We start from the raw sequence: 22,484 nt of genomic DNA on the forward strand, positions 1-22,484 counted from the left end.
GGTATCATTATTTTCATTATATGAATTTAGTATTTTTACAGGAAGAAAATTATATATTGGTAATGTGTTAAAAAATATTATTTTAAATAAAAATTAAGGGATTTAATTTTTTGGCCCCTAAGAAATACCGAGCTAAAGTTCTCTTGATTGCGTTTGACTCTCTCCATCTCTGGAGTGACAGGGGTTGGGGTTCCTTTCCCCAGATTTTCTTTGTACAAAACCTGTGAGATACAAGAAAGTACCCAAAAGACATTCAAAACAAGCACAAAGATTAGGGAAGAGAGAAGATGGGGGGCAGGGGGTGGGTGTGAGGAGGGAATTTTTTAGTGAGTAATATTTAGTAAGGATAATGCTTTTATTTTTTACTTCACATTTTAAGGATAAACTCTACAATGCTAATTCTGGGCATGAAAAGGTACCACAGAAAGCGTTGAGTTATAGCATATGAGTAGAATGATGAGGAATCTTATGTTAATTCTATTCACAGTATTTCAGACCTAAGTGCTCACACTTGTCAGTCGCCAAAAGTGTTAAAATACCATCAGAAGATTGAGTCATTTTGTGTAAGTCCAGATGGTCTTGGTCAGGTGGAACGCACATACACACACGGACACACACAAAATTGGTGTTAAGATGTTGCTTTTTAAAAAAGGATGATGGGTTATTCCGGTAATTTTTTAATGGGAAATCAAGTATCTTATTTGATATATTTGTAAATACCGAGCTAAAGTTCTCTTGATTGCGTTTGACTCTCTCAATCTCTGGAGTGACAGGGGTTGGAATGCCTGTTCCCAAGTTTTCTTTGTACAAAACCTGTAGAAGATAATTAGAACATCTAAAAAAGTAAAATGACCACGAATCCTTTGGATTACAGCTATATGCGGGCTATTTGTTGGAAACTCATAAAAGCAATCTAGCCTTCAAACATGACACTCAGGGAATAAGGAAGGAAATGCCACAAATATCTATGTTCTCTCTTCAAAAGTAGTAATTTTACTACCTTGAAGACTGTACTAAATTATGCATTTTCTGTAGTCAACATTTAGTACATTCCTAAAATGCATTAAATAGTGCTCATGAATTTAACAGTGAAAAAAGTCTAACCATTTCATAACATCTAGTATTAGTCGCTTGAATATAGTAGGTCCACAATAGATTTGTACTTCAATAAATAGGTGGCTTGGCTTAGATTTTTCTAATCATGTGATCCTCTATTCCTTCACAGTTGTTGAGAATTTTCTGTTTGTCTTGTATTTTCTTCTGAAAATTCCTAGCTGGCCTTTAGTCTGCAGGTACCCTTAATGCAAGGAGACTTAAACAGTTTATTTTTCCAGGAAGAGCATTTTTCTCTGAAATTTTTACTGATGATTGCTGGATCTTGCCAATTAGTGTTTTTGAACAGGGAAAAGTCCCTATTTGCTCTGGGTAGTGTCAAAGGACTGTAAATGTTAATGAAACAAGTAAGGACCTTCCAGAGCCTCTTAGCTTCTTCCATTCTTCCCTCCCTCCCAATGTTAAGAATTTTCAGCCTAAAGGAAGGGATGAATTCTTTTTAAATGGATGGATTCTATGCTGCACTAGAGCACAGGCTGGGGAGCAACACAGACATCCTAGGGGTTTGTGTCACAGATTAATTCCTAAAATCACTGACAAACTAGTGTTGGTATCTTTTCTTTGCTAGGAAACCTTTTGGGATCTTTAAATATCTACCATCTTGGTACAAAGTTGTATTTCTTTACTGGGCAAGGCAACGGAACAGATCGTGGACCACAGAACAAAACAAAATCAGAGAAAGGCAAGAAGTTGCAATCAGAAGCAGCAAAGGAGATGCGGGCTGGTTTTCCTGGATTAGTGGACATGTAATTCTAAATGCAGTCTGTACCACTGGGAGCCAGAGTATAAGCAGGGAATGAGAAGGGAATGAGGTCTAAATAATACAAACGACTAGCAAGAGAAACAGCAACTGTCTTCTCATGGAAATTAAATGAGAGTTCAGGCCTCCAGGGGCCAGGCAGATCTCTGAAACCAAGATCCTCACCTTTTATTGGCCATAAACTATTTCCCAAACTTCACACAATCTTTTGCTAGTAGCCAGCAATTGCTTAGAAACTGCTTCTGGATGGAAGGGCGGTGCGCGTGCGCGCTGGGGGAGAGGGGACGGGCGGGGGGGGTGGGTGGGCGGAGACGGGGCTAGCAGGACAGAAGGTCGGGAGAAATGTGTGCTAAACCTGATATTTCAGGTGTGGGAGAATCCCACCTCCGCCAAAACACACACAGCGCACAAGTGCCTGCGATTTCTGTTAGAGAACAGGGTTAAGATATAATATACCCTTGTGGGTAGATGACAGCCAGCGCCTTCAACACACGCTGTATTTACAAGGAGAGAGCAGAGGATACAGGGCAAGGGAGGGGAGGTGGCTGCGGAGACATTGCTGGGCTGCCTAGGGTCTTCCGGACCGTGGAGAATGCCCTGAGGTATATACATCCATGCATGTAGACATATTTCTTTTCTATTACTTTTATGTTTATATGTATATGCTTTTGGTTAACTACCTTGAGATCATCCCAATAAACTTATTACTACAGTCGGCACATTTTACTTGAGAAACTGCAGGTATGATGAGCAATCACGAAGCCTAGTGCCTTGTGCCCCTTGATTACGTAAAGACAGAGCTTCCTCATCTGCTTTTGCAAACCGCACTGCCCCTCACAGGGCAGGGAGGGTTCGCGCCATCCCCGGCCTTAGGAAGCCCAGCAGAAGGGAGACGGGGTGAGACAAGCCAGCCGGCGGGGGGAGGGCTGAGCATGGGGGAGGGGCCGGGGGCGCGTTACCGAGCTGATGTGCTTCTGCGTCTCCTTGACGCGCTTCACTTCAGGCAGGTCTGGGATGGGGGTTCCTTGTCCAACCGCCTCCTTATACTTCACCTGCAGGTGTAAAAGTGGGAACGTGCGTTTGATTAGTAGCCCCGCGATATGCGAAGTCGCAGTTTAAACAGCACAAAACCTATACTTAGGGGGAAGGGGGCCACATGCTGATACTGGGTCCGTGCCAAGGACACGGACATTTGGGCTCTCTCTGGTCTCTTTGGGGCTGGGGTCCACACTCAGACTGAAGCCCCTTCTCTTCCCTGGGGTCTCCCATGTCTTACAGCCACAGTTCGTTGGCCCAGGATGGACACACTCACATATACACACCCAGGAAGAGCCATTCTCTCTCACAACTGCTACTTTCTTACAGGTGACAAGGAGTCTCTTCTTGACCAAACTTGAGTCAGGCTCCTCTGAACCTTCTTCCTAACTAGGCCTTGACCTTCAGACTTCCGAGACCATCTCTGCACCTCCCAATTTTAGCCAGAATCCTGCTAAGTCAGTTTAGCCAAAATCCCCCACCCTGGATGTCTCATCATCCTTGATATCTGATCAAATTCCTTAATGCCCTCCCCACCCAGTCCCCCAGGAGAAGTCTGATCACCTTGACCTGCCTCCAGCAAAAATCCTGGTAGGTCGGTTTAGGCAGAATCCCCCATTTACCCCCGATGTTTCTTCTGAGTAATTTTCCATCCACTGATCCTTTCCCCACACCCCGCCCTCCCCATCCCCCCATCCCTGTCCGTCCATCCCCGCCCCCATAAGTCCCTCCTTTCCCTTGTTGTATTCAGAATCGAGCTCAGCTCTATACTGAGATCTCTTTTCCCCTATATCGCAATTGTCCTGAATAAAAATCTTTTTTGTTGTTGTTGTTTTAACTGCTTAAACTACTGTCCAGCTCTGGTTTGCTTTGACACAGGCCTCTCCATTTTTTATATCTAACCAGCCCTCATGAAAACTGCCTCGGCACTGCATTATGAGATGACCCTTATTTTAGCAACTTAAGCTGCTTCTGGTGACAAAAGTCACGAGTGCAGCTCAGACATCAGTGTAAATCGTCAAAGGCGAGCAGAAAATTTTGAAAGTGAGTCCCCAGTGGCTGTCTTTACCGAGCTAATATGGTCCTGGGTTTGCTTCACTCTCATCATCTCAGGTGTCTTTCCAATCGCCGTTCCTGGTGAGACATCTTCTTTATATAAAACCTGGGCATTCAGAATCGGGACAGTGTTACACAGAAGAAAGGAAAACCCAGCAATTCCTGAAGAAAGACTAGGAAACTTGGCTTCTGTGAAAACAAAAGCCACTAGAGAATGTTCTTAGGCAAGTGCTGGAGTATCTGGACTGTCTTCTGCATCAGCGTCAATAACTCAAACCATGCATACAGCACACGTCTCAATTGCCAGGTCTTGAGATTTCTTTTAAGATTATCATACTGTATTAATACATGATGAGAAAAACCAGAAAATGTCGATTAAAAAACCCTCCCATGTGAAACACAAAATCCATTAAAGAAATACAAAGTCAGTCAGTTATTTTGGGAAAGGATAATAAATCACAGTGTCAGAAAGAAATCCGTCTTCTGGAGCAAGACAACACATGTTACTGATCTGGGATTAAAAAAGTTAAAAAGAAAGAAAAGCTCCTTTGTTAGCAGATTTAAGTTGTTATTTCAAATGGTCTCTGGGGTGATGATTTTAGAGCAAAGTATGCGGAATTTTAACAAATAACTGCTAGCATTAACTGAGGAGGTTAGATGTTAATTGTCTGAATCAACGTACGGCTAGTATATTTTTAAAGAGGAGACTGATGTTATTAGGTTAGCATTAAATGGAAAATAAATAGTAAATATACCGAGCTGAAATTCTTTTGATTTTCTTTAACACGCAGTATTTCTGGCGTGTCTTGAACAACTGTAATTTTTCCTTTATTGTTTTTAAGGTCACACTGGTATTGAAGCTATGAAAAAAGAGCAAACATCTTGGTAAGAGTTTGACATTTTATATATTGTATTGTCCAATATTGTGTAAAGGAAGTTAAAACCTTATATTTTTAAAACAATTTCTACGCTACAATAATCATAGTCAGATAGCCAACGGGAATTTCTTTAATAAGAATTTTGTGAAGAAACTAAATTTTTAAAGCCCTAAAACTAGTTTAAAAAAAAAAAATATATATATATATATATATATCTCTTGCCTAGAATTAATTTAGAAAAAGATGTCACCACCAATGGAAGATGGTGATAGTTCATATTCAGTGACAGGAAACCACCAACAAAGTGAGAGATGGGTCTTTCATACTGTGAGTCGGGATTGAGATATAAGGTGAGCCCAGAGGAGACAGGAGCACACAGCTCCCGGGTGGGGTGGGGGAGGTGTGGAGGGCTGCTGCAGGTAGATATGCAAGCATGTGTGCCCAGAGGCATCCTCTGGCCCCACCTCATCCCAGGTACCAGTGAGCTGTGTCTTAGATTCAGTAACAACTCACAAGGCTGAAGTTCTTTTGGTTCTCCCGGATCCTCTGCATCTCTGGGGTGTCCAAAACGGTCTCATAACATGACATGCACTTCTCTGCATCTTCCTTGTACTTTTTCTGGAAATAGATTCCAAGAAATAAGGGTAGGGGATAACACAGGGATATGGGCCAATGGGACCTAAAATAGCCCTTCCTGCTCAGCAGAGGGGAAGTCCTTTATATTTTTTTGACTATTTAAGGATGTTAGGGAGTTATAAAACAGAGCCCTCTGGGTCAGTGAGTGCCACGCCTTTTCTTTCTAGGAGAACTGAGCCCAGGCAATTAATAGGACCTATTGTCATGGCAAAGCTGGCAGAGGGAGGCCCCTGTGGACTGGTTCACACGAGGGAGGGTGACAGCCCCTGAGGTTCCTGGCAGGGACTTGGGAATGTCTACAGTGAACTGGATGGAGCCAGACTATTCAACAGGCAGGTGGAGAAAAGCAGGAGGGTTAAGAGCCATCAGCAAGGCCTCCTGAATGCCAGTCCTTGGTTGGTGATGAGGATATTTTCACTGAGCTGTGAGCAGGTGTGGTCCAGGCTCCTGGCCAGAGCTCCCAGGGTGGGACCAGGAAATCTACATTCCCAGGTGTTTACGAAGTATAGTCAGGTCAGGCAGCTACTGCTTTAGAACTCACTGATTAGGAGACAAGCAAAAATTCTAATTTGGGGCTACTCAAGTAAATTGCAGATTCCTGATCAGCAGTGAAGATTAAAACAAATGGGGGTATATCCTGGTGTATGAAGGACATCTTACTTTTCTTTATCTCTATTTGTAGGAAGATGGAGAGTTACCCATCATAAGAGGAATCAGGGTTAGATTGTGTGGTTAGTGTTGATGACATAATCTCAATCTTGTTAAAAAAATTGATAATCCAAATGTGGGCAGTCTACTTTGTTTCTTCCAGATTTGCACACAAATTTTACATCCACATTATGAGACTGATTCTTTAATTACGGGTGGTAACTCATGCCTGTCAGAATGGCTATCATCGAAAAGACAAGAGATAACAAATGCCGGTGAGGATGTGGAGAATAGTGCACTGTTGGTGGGATTGTAAACTGGTTTTGACACTATGAAAAACAGTATAGAGGATCCACAAAAAATTAAAAACAGAACTACCATATGATCCAGAAATTCCACTTCTAGGAATATATCCAAAGGATTCGAAAACACTAACTTGAAAAGATACCCTTAACTTTCATGTTCATAGCAGCATTATTTACAATAGGCAAGACATGGAAACAACCTAAGCATCTATCAGATGATGGATAAAAAAGTTGTGGTATATATGTACAATGGAATAAAAACTGAGACAATCCTACCATTTGCGACAACATGGGTGGACCTTGAGGGCACTACATTAAGTGAGATAAGTCAGACAGAGAAAGACAAATACTGTATGATCTCACATATTTGTGGAATCTAAAATGAAAACAAACGCGTAGAAAAGGTGATCAGATTTGTGGTTACCAGAGGCGGGAGATGAGGGTGAGGTGGAACTGGAGAAAGGTGGTCAAAAGTGACAAACTTCCAGTCATAAGATAAATAAGTACTAGGGATGCCATGTACAACATGACGACGAGTACAGTGAACACAGCTCTAACACAGCTCGACGTTACATGTGAAAGGTGTTAAGAGAGTAAATCCTGAGCGTTCACATCACAGGGAAAAATTTTTTCTTTTTGTTTTGCTTTCTCTTTTTACTGTATCTCTATGAGATGACGGATGCTATCTAAACTTATGGAAGCAATCATTTCACAATAAATATAAGCCAAACCATTACACTGTACACTTTAAACTTATACAGTCATATATGTCAATTTTATCTCAATAAAACTGGAAAAATAAATTTTAAAAAATTATGGGTGGTACCATGTAAGAGTTCTTCAGTACCTTAAAATTCCCTCCTTTATTTAAATTCTGATACAGAAATCTCAACTCTAACTCAAACTTGCGTCATAGACGAACCCCTTCTTTTTCACTGGGAAAAATTGTGATTTGAAAGAATCTTCTTTGGTATTAATGGAAAGACTTGTTCTTCATGATTGGGGTCAATAAGTGATATTCTGATGAATGTCCTTACCTGGCTTGAAAGGTTCTTGACTTGTTGGGCATGAATGATCTCCGGAGTATCAACCACAGAAGTAAAATTGGCTTTTTCCATTTCTGCTGATTGCTTATACTTAATCTGCAAAAGGATATCCAATAGTTGGGTAAATGTTTACAATGTGCACATTTGTTGGCTTAGTTTGACTAAGAAGTGATTAATATTTATCCAAAAGGATTCATTCATTTGCTAGCCAACATTTTTTCCCTATTGGGTTAAAGAGTGAGATTCAGAAAGAAAGGTTGAGTCCTAGCTGTTGAAAGGCTTACTATCTAGTTGGGGGCAGGGCAGGGTGGTGTTGGGTAGGGTATGGGAAAGCAGAAGGAGAGAGATAATCAACAGATAGTAAGGCATCAATTGTTTACAGAAGAGCTAGGAGAAGGACAGATGAAAGCAGCCCTGGCAAAGGGCCCCTGATCCTTTCATCAGAATGGATTCCACCATGTGGATATTTAGGGATGCCACTATATGTGTTTAACTGTAACTGATCAACAAGTAAGACAACAGAAGGACAACACTGTGTCCTTGTAATCACAGCTACTTTTTTTGTTGAAAGACTGACATGGAACAGTAACACTGACCTGACTGGCAATATCTGTAGCATTCCTGGCTCTGAGGAAGTCGGGAGTTTCATTGGCCATGGCATTCAGGCCTCTTCCTTTGACTTCCAGCTCCAGGTCTCTCTTATATTCTTTCTATAGTAGCATTAAAAAAAAAGAAAAGTTACTTAACTCATGACTAGGTAATAAATGTGCAGAGTGAATACAGATCCACATAACATGCCACCTCAACTGCTGATGTCACCTTCACCTTTCCCTGTGGCAGGATGGAGTGGTGACAACAGCAGACCACTTTAGGAAACGTCTACTCATGCCAGGCCTCCTTTGGAATGCTTTTTAGCATTCTCTACTTAGAAAATTAAAGTATAAAAGCACATTTTAAATCTGGTTTGGTATGTAAAGGATTATACTTAGGTGCCCGCCACTCCAGTGTGGTGCCTTTATTTAAATGGGCACAACAAATGTATCAAGGTTAAATCAAATAATATTAGATAAATAACAGGTTACAATAGCCACTACAGAAACAGACTGTTATAATATCAACACATCCAAAATCGAGATATTTTATTTAATGGTTAATAATAATGTTGAATATGGAATCTGAAATTCAAAAACTCTCTTTTTATTGCTCTCTGTTTTTTTTATGCAACTTGGTTAAGACGGAGAAGATGCTGGGTTGATTCTGTGCATGCAGTTGGCTGTGTGCCCACCTCATTGAGGATCTGAGTGGCATTCTTTGCTCTTAGCATGTCGGGCGTATCTTCCATTTCACTGAGACCCTTCCCACGGATGCTTTCCTCTAGATCTTTCTTGTACTCTTTCTATGGCACAAAATACAAGCAACAATGCTGACAAGAAAGCCTGGATTATTCCTCTTTGGTGAAGAGCCAAAACAAAACAAAAAATCCTTCTAATTTTAAAGAGTTACAGTTTAGTAAATAAAGATATGAATAAAGGCAGGGTATAAGCTTCATCAGTTACTATTCAATATCAAATAAGAAACTAGAAATTAATAGAATTCTGAGGTAAGCACATTTTATTAGGTATTCAATTAAAAAATTAGAAGAATTAACATGGGTAATAGATTAGGGGGTAGTACCAAACACATGTGAACCCAACTTGAAACCTGAAAAGTTAGGTGGTAGTGAAAATGGTAGAAGGAACATGTTGATGAGTGTCATTAGTGCAATTATTTGGATCAGGAGGGAAAGAAAAGACCAAATAGGCACTACCTCGCTGGCTATTTTGGTTGCATATTTGACATGTAATAAAGCTGGCGTGACCTCCAGGCCAATCAGGTTTCTGCCTTTAATGGACTCTTCATAATCTTTCTTATATTCTTTCTAAAGTGAGTAGGAAGGAAAGACAAGTTAAGAATGTTTATTACAATTTCTTTCTCAATCCTAGGAAGAAAATAATTACATTTTCCTTCTGTGTATGGCCTCTTAACTTGATCTTAGTTCTGCTAATGGTCACACATTTGAAACATGCCTGATTGTTCTGGAAATACTCTGTGTAGAGCAAATGACCCAAGGAAACTCAGAGGCTGAGAAACTTTGGTGGCCTCTCATTCATCTGTCTGCCTCTGTGATGGGGGCTGGCCCTCTGAGAGTGGAAGGATGGATGTGCCACCAAGACTCTCAATCCACTGTCATCTCTCCTGATGACATTTTTCTGAAGGCAACAAAAGATTTTCCTTCTGAATTAGAAGTGACTCAAGGGGGAAAAAAAACAAAAATACCCCAGAGGAAGGGGAACCTGAGGGCACCAAATGCAAATTTGGCCTTTTTCATAATCATGACTATTATTTTAAGTCACTGAACAGATAAGGTGAATAATGTAGCACAGACAAGTTCTCAGGCTTTGCTCACTGTTGAGAGGAAGGGTCACGACCTCCCCCATCTCGTCTCCAATCCCTGGATGAGGCTGTCTTACTGGGAGGCTTGGAATAGATGTTGGAACTTGATTTTTGTCATTTTTAATTTTGACAGAATTTTACATTTATAGACGAGTATCAAGAATAGTACAAGGAACTCCCATAGCTGCTTTACCCAGATTCAGCAATTGTTTGAAATCCTTCAAAATTTTTCATTATTTGGCATTCTACACACCAGGAAGCTCCCCAAAATGTTACTTTTATTAAAAACCATTTATCTTTATGGTTGGAGATATACCCATGGAGGGGAGGCAAAAAGAAATCCAAAATAAGCCTGTTTCCCAATGAAAACAGACTTTCTAAGATTCAAAATAAGATTCATTCTTCTCTACTATTGCTTAAAAATTAAAAGAATTATTTTAGATGCCTCTGCTTACATTTCTAAAATAGGAAATATGTCATGTTGACTTGATATTTTGATAAAAATCCTGATTAAAAGAAAAAAGTCTTCCTTTTTGGGACTGGAGGCTTCCTATTAAGAGAAGAGCAATTCAAAGCCAACAGTAGGTCTGCACAGAGAGAACTTTTCATTCAAAGAAAAATTTATGTTATATTCAAAATAATTTGTTTCAGTGTTAGGAACAGTTTTCTATGTTCTAATTCTATGAAAAGGATAGTTGAAATAAAACATATACGGTAAATGTTTACTATTCAGATCATTTCTTTTTATAATGGAGCCACAGGATTTGTGAGATGGAAAAGATTTTAGTCATCACATTTTAAAGAGTCCCATCATCCACAACTTTGGGATAACAACAGGCTGGATACTTCTGTGGGTAGAGCTTGTTTTCATCAGCTTGATGGTATATTTGCTGTGTGGTGGGTTTGTGCAGGACTTACCCCACTCTGCATCTGCTGAGACTCTTTGGCAGTGATGTATGTTGGTGTTTCAAAGTCCAACATGGGCTTTCCTCGTTCCTTTTCATACTTTTCTTTGTATTTCACCTAGTTATGAAAAGCTTTATGAGATATGTCTTCTCTGGCCAATTTGTAGACAGACACCAGTTTAGCAATAGTATTTTTAATTGATACATTATGTCCAGTGAGTGGTATCTCATTGCCACTCAAAACAGTTTCCTGTTGTGATTCAGATCCAGTAGCTTTTTGTTTTGGCCTGGTGGGAGAACATCATTACTGTCTGCAAGGCATGGTCAGGATTTGTGTTCAATTCAAGGAGACAAAGGAATCACTGCAGAAGAATCAGCTAAGAGAAGCTTTGAGGCAAGAAAGTGCCTGGGGAAACCGCCCATAGATAAGGTTGGCCAAGATTTGATGTGTGTAGATGTGAACATTTTAGCCAGAGCCTCAGCCAATATTTCTGATAAAAATCTCCGGTTTTTCTTTCATAAGAACTTTTATGAGGGACCTGGAGTCTTGATTTAATAGCTAATGCATACAGCTTTAATTATATATCAATAACTCAATTGAGGTCATAACTGGTCACATATTCAGTGCTGCCAATATAGATTGGTATAAAAATGAAATCCAGTTGACTAGTTGTTGACTGACTTACTAACAAACCTGTCATTCTCAAAAAGACCCCCAAGGCTATTTTACAAATACAATCTCCTTATCCTCATCACATGTGATCAGGAATGGGGGGAGCCTATAGATATTCCTAATTTACACAGGAGACATTGGAAGGCAGCTATGCTCACCACTATACCACCAACGCCCACTACACAGGAGACACTGAAAGACAGAGAGACAGAAGCCTGTGTCACGCAGCATCTTGATAGCAAAGCCTAATCTCAGCTCTCTTGCTTGTGACAACACATTAAAATAGAGGCCTGGTCAACAGATGAATGGATAAAGAAGATGTGGCACATATATACAATGGAATATTACTCAGCCATAAAAAGGAATGAAACTGAGTTATTTGTAGTGAGGTGGATGGACCTAGAGACTGTCATACAGAGTGAAGTAAGTCAGAAAGAGAAAAACAAATACCGTATGCTAACACACATATATGGAATCTAAAGAAAAAGAAAAGAAAAAAAATGGTCAGAAGAACCTAGGGGCAAGACGGGAATAAAGATGCAGACCTACTAGAGAATGGACTTGAGGATACGGGGAGGGGGAAAGGTAAGCTGGGACAAAGTGAGACAGTGGCATGGACATATATACACTACCAAACGTAAAATAGATAGCTAGTGGGAAACAGCCACATAGCACAGGGAGATCAGCTCGGTGATTTGTGACCACCTGGAGGGGTGGGATAGGGAGGGTGGGAGGGAGGGAGATTGCAAGAGGGAAGAGATTTGGGGACATATGTATATGTATAACTGATTCACTTTGTTATAAAGCAGAAACTAACACACCATTGTAAAGCAATTTTACTCTAATAAAGATGTTAAAAAAATTAAAAATAAATAAATAAATAAAAGGGATGATGTAGGTATTTTTAAATAAAATAAACACATTTTCAAAAATAAAATAAAATAAAATAAAATAGAGGCCCGGGATCATGGGCTGCTTTACAGATGACAGGAGAGCATTTCTAGTAATTTAGACCTCTTGGTTAATGCGCAATGGGGGACCTAAATAGTGTTGAATTTGTGATATAGAAGGTCATGTGACAGCAAGCTCCTTCTCTAAGTTCTTTCCTCTGAGAATCTTAATTATTTTAGAAATTTTGCAGTTTCTTCCACACCCAGAGACTACTTCAGTGGTGACCTGAGCATATCACTCCTCTGCTCCAAAGGCTCCCTGTCATCCTTAGTAACATTTTCTAAGGGGTCTGTCTCCCCTGTGATGTAATCTTTATGTTACCAGTCCCTGTCGGCAACCTGAATAACACATAGTGCATGTCTATGCACTATTTCTCCAATATATGTTGATACTGTTATCATGCATAACATAAACATTTGTTTCAACATGTTGCTAAATTCAAAGCCCCTAATATCTTTGGGTATTTTCTCAAGCAATGGTTACTACAACTATAACTACCATCCTTGGGGCGTAGGGGTGGAATCCATGAAAAATTTTGACATTGTAGAAGAATGTGCAGGAAAAAAGTCAGTCTTGGTCAACTTACTATACTCTGTAATTCTGTGGCCTCTTTTAGATGAAGCTGCTCCAGATTGTCGGGTATTGTGTGGTAGTGGCCTTTACTCTTCTCATAGTTCTTCTTGTACTGGTACTGAGGGGAAGGTGGCAAAAAAGGCACATTGATGGCAAAGCTGCTCAGCATTCCTATTTTTCCTCTTTACATTAGATGTTACACAGCAACAGCACCAAGACCAAATTAAAATCAGCAAACACTACACAGGGGGGTTAAGAAAATGTTTTAAAAGGATGGAGATCCACATTCAGTATTGTCAGTTAATACAAGGATGTAAACACTTAGGTTATATGGCTTATTCAAAGTAGGTTTTAAGATGCAAAGTTAAAAGTGAAAGAAACTATTCCAAATGGTAAGTCTATGTTTTTAGAAGGGGAAAAGGGAGTGGTTAATTGAAAAAAAGTTTAAATAGTCCCAAAATAGCATTTTTATATTCTGAGAGGTGTTATAGTCAGTGGAGAACTGGTAGGTTAATGTTGTAATTTGGAAGAACGCACTCAGAGAACAGGAGAGCTTTCTAATAAATATAGTGCCTCAGTAGCAGAGAAGGAGATGCAAGTGACCTCAGAGAAGGAATTTAGTTGCAAATGGGTGAAACAAGCTGTTTCTGGAGCAAATGATTGCGCTTACAGAACTGGCGAGTTGGCTTGTATTCAAGACATGATTCATTATCAAAGATTCCTTCATGTCAGTCACAGGTTTGTGAAGTTTCTTCAAGTCAGCCTTATACTTAACCTGTACAACAGTAAGGGAAAAAAGGAAATCACATAAATAGGAAATGGAAAATGGTATTAATGGAAACCATAATAAGATGCCCATCCTGAAACAAACGCTGGGGATGGCGGTGAAAAACCATACCTCATTCACAATAGCCAGAAAGTGGAAACAATTCAAGTGTCCATCGACAGACGAAGGGATAAACACAATGCGATGTAAACATACAATGGACTATTATTCATCCATAAGAAGGAATGAAGTTCTGACACATGCTACAGCATGGATGAACCTTGAAAACATTATGCTAAATGCAGTAAGCCAGACAAAAAAAAAGGACAAATACTGTATGACTCCACTTACATGAAATCTCTAATAGGCAGATTCATAGGGACAGAAAGTAGATTAGAGGTTACCAGGGATTGGTGGGAGGGGGAAATGGAGAGTTATTGCTTAATAGTTATAGAGTTTGTGTTTGGGGTGATGAAAAAGTTTTGGAAATAATAGTGGTAGTTGGACAACATTGCAAATGTAATTAATGCCACTGAATTACATATTTAAAAATAGTTAAAATGGCAAATTTGACATTATATATTTTACCACAGTTAAACAAACACATACCTCACTTGTGAGATTATTAGCATCTTTCATGATTTTGAAGAGCTGGCTGTCTCTTGGATTGTATTTTGGTCTCTTGCCCTTCTCTTTGTTGAAATTTTCTCGGTATTTAATCTAACAGCAAATGCAAAAATCCAAATTATTCCTGAGCATCAATTAATTTGAAGACTGAGGAATGGAGGAAATGTAAATGCAAAAGAGTATGTGCTACACATAAAGGGGTCATATAATTTATTATCCAAATTAGGACACTTTTAAGAGTAAAAGTGACCACTATTAATAATTATGTTGGGACAACAGGCAATTGAGAATAAGATCAAGTGATATAGTATTTGTTTTGCTCATTTTTATATTATCCAGAGGTATGAAAGATATTCACCTTTTTTTGATGCAGAATAAAAATGCATGGGAAAAGGCTTCAGGCTAAATTCAGAGAAGTGATCTAATATATTTGATTCAGAGCATTTTGGTCCTCCTAACTAGCAAAACCAAAAACACTTTAGGTCTATTGCCAGGAGTTCCAAGAGGCTTTATAAATGATCAAGAAGGGTGAGAAGTAAGGAATCTAAATCGAAATCAAGAGATTTATTGTTATGTACTTTGGCTACATCATTTTAATTTTTTTTTAATTGGCAAAAAAATTGGCATAACTTCTGAGTAAAAGCAGCACAGAATTTGGGGGTTAATGGCTTCGGTATAATTTCAGGCTAGAAGAAGGAAAGAAGTGAGATAACTTTAGCATAATGAGAAAAATAAGATTAAATATACTTGCAGGATACATAAAAGTAAGAATACACAAAGGACAAAATAACTTCAATTTAAAAAATAAGCGCAATGCCTGGCACTAATATTTGCTCAATAAATGTGATCTGATTGAAGAAAGAAAGAGACAGTCATAATGCCTAGGTAAAATAGCTAAAGATGACGATTTACTTATAGGGATATTCAACAGAATAAACTGAAAGTGACAGAAACATTTCCTTATTGAAAAACAGACTGATGCCTTTGTCACTAGGATTAATCCAGAAGTAGAACTCTACTAGTTACTCACTCTAGGAATAAAGAAAAATGAGCAATTTCTAGAAGTTAGCCAGCTAAAAGGGCAATATTTGATGCTCCGGGACACCTAGAGTTTCTGTTATTGGTAAGATGAAAGACTCGCTCATTCAAAGTTAGCACACCAGGATCTGGTCACCAGGTATTTCACACTGTAGGCATTTAAAATCAGTACCCCTCATGCTTCATCACTTTACTTCCCCACAACTTTACACATCCAGCAGAACAGGAACAAAAGGAGACCACTCAAATGCTAAGAACAATGAAATCTGCCACATCGGAGAAAAAGCATTCACAGTGCTGAGACTCATTTATTTTGAATAAATCTCCAGTGGAAATGTGTAGACAAAATAAGCATGCAGAACAGTACAGCATGATGCAGGCACACTGAGTCAGACACACAATGGAGGAAGCAGAAAACATAATAGAAAAACACAATGTGAATAAATGCTACAATGGCTCTTCTCTGAAAGGAAATTCACTCCCCAAATAAAGAAATGCAAAGCCTGCTAAGGAAAGTCAGAGGTGGTGAGTTGTCTGAACCAAGAGAAAACTTTTCCTAAGGATATAGAAACCCATAAGACTAGGGTCGATCCCAAGAGCAGTGAAACACAGAAAAAGCAAAGTAAACTAGATGTGCAGAGTCAGACTGGGGAAGGAAAGATGCAAAGGCCCATTTCTGATGAGAATAAAATCCATTTCTTTTAGAAGAATGCTAAAAATCCTCTATCTTTTAGAAAATAACTCATTTCTGAGAAAATATTTGAAGAGCAGCTTTCTACTGGTCTCATTTCAGTTCTTTTCTGTTAATTTTAAGTAGATTTAAATTTTAAACTTTTTAATTAAAAAAAAGAAGTTGTGCCTCCTCTTTCCACAAGAAGGCCCCAAGCAAGTTTAGGTGAGCACAAATGCTGCTGGGAATCTGAGCCAACACGTTCGACCTTCCTTTTTGACTGGATCTTAAGAACTACTATATTTTGCATGATAAGGACACACATCAGATTCAGCACTCCAAGAATTCTCAGAAAGGTGCGGGATTAGGCAGGAAGTACAGTAAAACCACCTTCACGTGGCACATGGAATGGAAAAGGCTTCTTTTTCTTGTTGACCAGGGAAGTGAGAGGCAGCCGTGCAATGCCGTGTATCAGCAAACGGCGATACCAGTGTCCATTACCCCAAAGGGCTCAGAGAGTGTGAGAAAATGGTTTCCGATCAATTATTCTTTCAAAGTTCAATTAAATTTAAAGATCTAACATCCAGTTGTTCTGCTCCTTTTCAGGGACTTGAACTGTATATTGGCGCTTCTAAAGACTGAAGAGCAGGTCCAAGAATTAGAACATTTCGTGCCACTGAGACTGTAAAACAGGGTGAAAGCTATGAGTGAACACATTTTGAGCAGTGTATACTGTTGATTCAGAGTATGTCTGAACTGAGAGACTGTATTAAATACCAGTCTTAAATGTATTAAACACCAGCAATGGTAACCAGCAGAGGCTTTCTTTGTGTGGTTGCAGATGAGATTCTCAGTCTGTTTTCACCTTTTGATTGGTGTCAGCAGCCTAAAGAAGTTAGGAGGCCATCTCCAAATCTACTCTACCTTCCTATTCCAAAGGCATGTTCCAGAGGGAAAGTTTCATGCAGGAAAAGACAGGTGTGTGCAAAAGTATATCCTTTGACAAATTTCCACAGCATTCTACACGTTCCAACACAAAACCAACAGAAAAGAGTGCGACTTGGTCAGTCCCCTGACCAAGGCTAAGAAGACAGGCGAGAGAAAGAGGAAGACAGATATATGGAATCACTGGTGCCAGTCTTACATCACTGATGAGCACATTAGTTTTCTTAAGCTGCCTCATCATAGGGGTGTCATAAGATGCGGCGCCGTGCCCGTACCCTCTCCTTTGGCCTTTGACGTATTCCGCCTAGAGTACCAGCAAGACAGCAAAGTCAGAACGGGGAGGGCCCACACAGAGGGGAAGTCTCCTTGGACCAGGGGCCACACCATGAAGCTGTCAATCCTGAGGCAAGCCTTTCCCAGGAAGTAAACCCAGGAAAGGGAGCTCATAAAACGATCTGGTTGGGACTCATTCTCCACATCATAGGATTCACTTGGGGTTAGAAATACAGGCCTCTCTATTTGTAAAACCAGCAAAATCTTCAAAATTTCAACTTGTTTTTAACTTGCTAATGGTATGACCTTGGAGATTTAAAAACATATTAAAAATTTTTACATTGAAAAGTTCATGTTACATTTCATTATTCTTAGAGATTCCACTGTATCTTGCTGGTGATTTCATATCTTGGTTTCGAGTACTTATACAATTCCATTAACTTGTAATAAAAATACCACACAGGAGTTTTAAATTCAAAAACTTTTTAAAAATAGTATTTGCTTGTCATCAGTCATCTGAACTTTTTGTCTCCTCATAATTCCCTCCTGTTTTGTCACTTGATGTTACTACTTGTATCTTCCAAAAGATTGGGATCCCACGTCTGGCACTGCTGAAAGTCATACATACAACCACCAAAGGTATCCTAAACGTATTTCTTCAAACAAATACTTGAGAAAACAGACAATGAAAAGAAGGTAGGATCTCTGAATTGGAGAAGAAATAAGATATTCCTGAGCTCGTCTTTTGGGACTAAAACTTGGTCTCTGAAAGATCTGGTGGTTGATCATAGGGTCTCTGATCTAAAGTCTGAAAACTTGTCATAACTCAGGAGTATTCTAGATAATTGGTCTCACAAGGGAAATTAGGTAATGGGGCAATCAAGTTTGGACACATTTCTAAGTCCATCTACTCAATAATATGAAATCTGCTAGAATTAGGCACTCCCCCTCAGCTCCCTGCGCATACCTTGATCAAACACTTACAACCCCACACTGTAATTATTTAGCCATAGACATATAGTCTGAGGACATCCACTGCCTCTAGTTTCTAGCCCAGGCATTCAATATATGCTTGATGAATGAAAAAATAAAAGTGACTGCATCTGATATAACTTTTCAAAGCTTTTCGTGATATAATTTTCAAAGCTCTGGAGTGCTGCAGTATCTCTCTGGTTGCTAATACTGCACTTTCATTCTGGGAATCACTTCTTCCTGCAAGGTCTTTAAACATCTCCTCACATCAGAGCTGCTGCTTGCCCATCTGTTTTACCTGGCTGCTCAGCTTGGCTGCCTTCTTGGCCATCTCAATGTCTGGGCGACCAAGCATGCTTAGCCCGTGGCTGCCTTCCTTGCGGTGCTTGGCTCTGTACTCCACCTGCATCAAAGAAAAGCAGAATGGGCAACACATTCTAGGTGGCCAGTGACCACGAACTACTTGTTTGCAGTGACCACTGGGGACTGGGTACCTTCTAAACACACCCTTACCTCGCTGGCCTGTTTGGCTGCCTGCGTGGCCTTCTTGATGTCTGGCCGATCGGCCACTGTTGTGTAATGCAGGTTTTCTTTAGCATCTTTTTTGTAAGCGACCTTTATTTGGAGAAAGAAAACATTTGCTCACTTGAGAGATACGCTATCTTTCTGAAAGGAACCTTTTATTAAAACCAAATCAACCCCACTATCGTATTTTTTAGACCACCAGATATAGAAATTAGGGTGACCACTCCCTGGACCCAGCCCAGCATATACCAATGTGGGATCCACCAGCTCAAGTGGCCCCCTGAGAGTGAGAGGAGAAACTTACATTACTCTGCTTCTTGGCCACCTCCATAGCGTGTTTCACCTCTGGGGGCTCCAGCATGATGGAGTAGTTGGATTTTCCTTTCTCCTTGACAAACTTCTCCTTGTAATTTGTCTAAAAAGAGCCAGAATTACTTATGTGAGCAGAGGAAGCTGGGAACAGAATTGTTTTACTTGAAGAACTATGAGAAGATCTCGAGGAAAATCCGTGGCTCTCCATTTTGGTGCCATTTTGGAACTGGGGTCTCTGATACATATTCTAGTTCTTCCCTGTCATTTCTGTCCTGGAACCTGACATTGAACCACACACCAATCTTTGGAGAACTGATGACAAGCAAATTAAACTCTTTCATTTACCATTTCTACCTTTTTAAAATAAATGGAACCACACAGGGCTCATAAAATACAATACCATGATTATTAAAGCATTATCCGTAAGGATGTAGTGGGCAGAGATTACTGAGACACGAAGAGGTGACTTTACTTCTCTAAAATTGTTCAGCAGTTTAAGGAGAGGGGAGATGATGGGAGAGGCTGATCTTTACCATCAGTGCTCCCTCCCTTTATTACCACTAGGTTAGTGACATCTTATATTGCTAGACAATACATCCTATGGCCAAACCCACATCTGCCACAGTTGCCGTAACTGGAAAGCCAATAAATATTGAGTTGTCTTTTAAACCAGCGTTCAAAATTCACATATAGGTACTGATGGTAAGAGTGAAGTAACGTAAAGGAAAGTGTAAGCAAAAATGCGGCTTACAGTCTTTTGCTGGATTCTAAGGTAAAGTGCCATTTCTGCTGCCAAGAGTCCTGGGGCTGGTCACTTACATCACTGACGTTCCTGGTCACTTCCTTGACATGAATGGTGTCCCGCGTCTCCGGCAGTGTTGTGTATGAGCCCTGAGCCAAGTGCTTCTTCACATGCCGCTTGTACTTGTTCTGAGGCAAAGCACAGAAAGCTTGTTTAAATGCCTGCCTGGGGCATCAGCCCAAGACGGAAGGCGAGCCTATGGGTTGCTGGAGGGTTACCTCGGACACCAGATTGCTGACTGCCTTTGCCAGGAGGATCTGAGGCGTATCGGGCACGGCATGGCAGGTTCCTCTTTCCTTGACATGTTTCTGTTTGTATTTCAGCTGCAGGGGTGAAAAAGAGCATTTCTTCAGCTCCTCTGAGTCTCCTGCATATTTTTATTAAGCTCCCAAGTTACTAAATAGAGCTGGGAGAATAGCATCATTGACGGAGTAGAATCATTAAACTCAGTAAAAGATCTGGTGTTTGGAAATCTTGGGAAATATCAAAAAAGGATTTTCTTTATCTCATGCAAGTTGAGGCTTTAATAACAATCAGAATGAATCTTACGATGAATCTTTATACATACAGCCTTAGTTCACAGCACTTTCAAATATGTCATTGGACCCTCCCGCAAACCCTGGGAGGCATTATTATTCCTCCTTTCCAGATGAGGAAACACAGGAAGCATAGGAAGCGTATGACCCCACAGAAATGAATACGTTTCCTTATAGAGTCCAACCAGGCCTTCAGAGTCCCCACTGCGGCGTGTGGATTATCTTGAGGTGCAGTATAGATCAGGAGCGGCCACCTGGCTGTAACAGCTTCCCACTGCTGCCGCTCTGCTCTGCCAAGTCACTGGTGTTGACCGTGGGCAGCAGCCTCCTCTATCCCGCACGCCCCTGGGCACTGGGCTGCAGAAGACAGCCCTGAGTGAGGTTAGGCCTCTTGGAAGGGACTGAATACTTACATCACTTTCTATTATAGAATTCTTCAGGGCCAGCACCATGTCTTTATCATCAGTGACAGAAAGCTTGCAACCCTTGAGGAACTCCCGGTCCAGCTTGTATTCAAACTGTAACAGAAGAAAGACAGAGGAAGATGGGAAAGGGTGACAGGCACAGGAGGAAGCTGGTATTTGGTTGAATTTGCAGGGAGTCCCCTCCTTAAGGGCACTATGGGGATTTGCCACCAGGATGGGGGCAGGGGCTTCCTGGCTGGGCTCACTGCAAGCTGGGCTCCTCCTTTCCAGCCCCGACGCCAGGACAAAGCCCTCCTGGTCCTCCCCCGCCTCCCTCAGGACTCTGAGCCATTAGTGTTTGGGCCCAGCCACGGGAGACCAGGCTCTGTGGCCAGGTCTGCTTCCTGAGCTTGCCTTCCACACCTTACAACCTTCCTGTCCTTGGATCTCAAATGAGCTAGGGTTAACACCTGTGACAGTGGTTATTATGAATAAAGATTAATTTTTCTGTCTCAGGTATGTCATGCAGTTCTGACTGCCTCTCTTATCTCACATCGCTTTGCTGTAGGGATGACTTGGCGGCCTGGATGAAGTCCGGTCGGTCAGGGATCCATCTCCAGTGGGCTTTGTTGGCTTCATACTGCTTCTTGTAATCCAGCTGTTTTTAACAAGACAAAAACAAGTCACTTCATTCAGTGGCCTGAATTCACAACCACACACGTGGCACAGAGGGACTCATCTTGCATTTTAACATATAACAAGTCATGGTTCTTTATGCAAGAGAGAGCCCCAATTAAAATTTCTGTACAATGGATGCAACCAGTTGGCCACTCAAGTTGTCCTCTTGTGGGACCCTTTGGCCTCAAAATAGGGGCTAAAATTTTTAAAGGCTCCTGGTGGAACGATTCTTCAAACTCACTCTGCCAGTGCAGTCTAATCATTTTCAGAGTCAGGTACTTTTAATTTCTAACTAAATTCAGACTTTTTAAAAAAGTATTAAACACTTGCAGTATTTATTTCATGCCAGGCAGTTTTCAAAGTGTTTTTTATATATATATATATATATATATATATATATATGTATATATATGTATATATGTGTGTGTGTATATATATATATATATATATATATATAAACTCATTTACTCTTTATCACAACTATATGAAATCAGCAGCTGAGGAACTGCCTAGAAGGGCTAAGTAAGCTGCCCAGGTGAGACAGCTAGTGAACAGTGGAGCTGGGTTTCAAACTTGGGCAGCCAGGCATCAGAGGTGCTTGTGGACTTGCTAGACTTGCATCTGAGCTGGAGAACTGGCTGCCTTGGGCTGAATCTGAGGCACAGAAGTGAGTGTCCTTGGGAAGAGCCCTCATCATCAGGCACATTTCTTTCCTCACTCTTTTTCTTTCTCCTTTTTTTGGTCAAGGTATAATCGATATACAATAAGATAAACATGTTTTATAAGTTAAAAATGGATCCAACTTTTTCCCATTCTACTGTGAAAATTTTCAAATGCATGAGGAGTTGCATGAATCTTACAGAGAATACCCATACACCCAGCACCTAGATTCTACAACGTACATTTTACTGCATTTGCTTTGTC

The 22,484-nt window shown here is 40.4% G+C and overlaps 1 protein-coding gene across 30 annotated transcripts in view; it reads right to left on the reverse strand.

Moving 5' to 3' along the window:
- The window catches only part of NEB (nebulin), a 215,487-nt gene that overhangs the window by 13,983 nt on the left and 179,020 nt on the right, over positions 1–22,484 (reverse strand). For 22 of the 30 annotated variants that reach the window (XM_082464810.1, XM_082464809.1, XM_082464806.1 and 19 more), the window contains 21 exons: positions 21,436–21,540; positions 20,892–20,996; positions 20,161–20,265; positions 19,960–20,070; positions 19,133–19,243; positions 18,817–18,918; positions 18,602–18,706; positions 14,388–14,498; positions 13,683–13,787; positions 13,026–13,130; positions 10,829–10,933; positions 9,285–9,395; positions 8,763–8,873; positions 8,074–8,187; positions 7,469–7,573; positions 5,356–5,460; positions 4,720–4,824; positions 3,978–4,070; positions 2,833–2,925; positions 721–813; positions 129–221 (listed from right to left, as the gene is read on the reverse strand). In XM_082464810.1, the coding sequence (XP_082320936.1) occupies positions 129–221; positions 721–813; positions 2,833–2,925; positions 3,978–4,070; positions 4,720–4,824; positions 5,356–5,460; positions 7,469–7,573; positions 8,074–8,187; positions 8,763–8,873; positions 9,285–9,395; positions 10,829–10,933; positions 13,026–13,130; positions 13,683–13,787; positions 14,388–14,498; positions 18,602–18,706; positions 18,817–18,918; positions 19,133–19,243; positions 19,960–20,070; positions 20,161–20,265; positions 20,892–20,996; positions 21,436–21,540 (2,193 nt within the window). The remainder of the gene's footprint in view (positions 1–128; positions 222–720; positions 814–2,832; positions 2,926–3,977; positions 4,071–4,719; positions 4,825–5,355; positions 5,461–7,468; positions 7,574–8,073; positions 8,188–8,762; positions 8,874–9,284; positions 9,396–10,828; positions 10,934–13,025; positions 13,131–13,682; positions 13,788–14,387; positions 14,499–18,601; positions 18,707–18,816; positions 18,919–19,132; positions 19,244–19,959; positions 20,071–20,160; positions 20,266–20,891; positions 20,997–21,435; positions 21,541–22,484) is intronic. The other 8 variants (XM_082464808.1, XM_082464807.1, XM_082464803.1 and 5 more) reach the window with 1 other exon arrangement.

Source organism: Balaenoptera physalus, assembly GCF_965194825.1.
Source record: "Balaenoptera physalus genome assembly, chromosome: 6".
Classification (NCBI taxonomy): domain Eukaryota; kingdom Metazoa; phylum Chordata; class Mammalia; order Artiodactyla; family Balaenopteridae; genus Balaenoptera; species Balaenoptera physalus.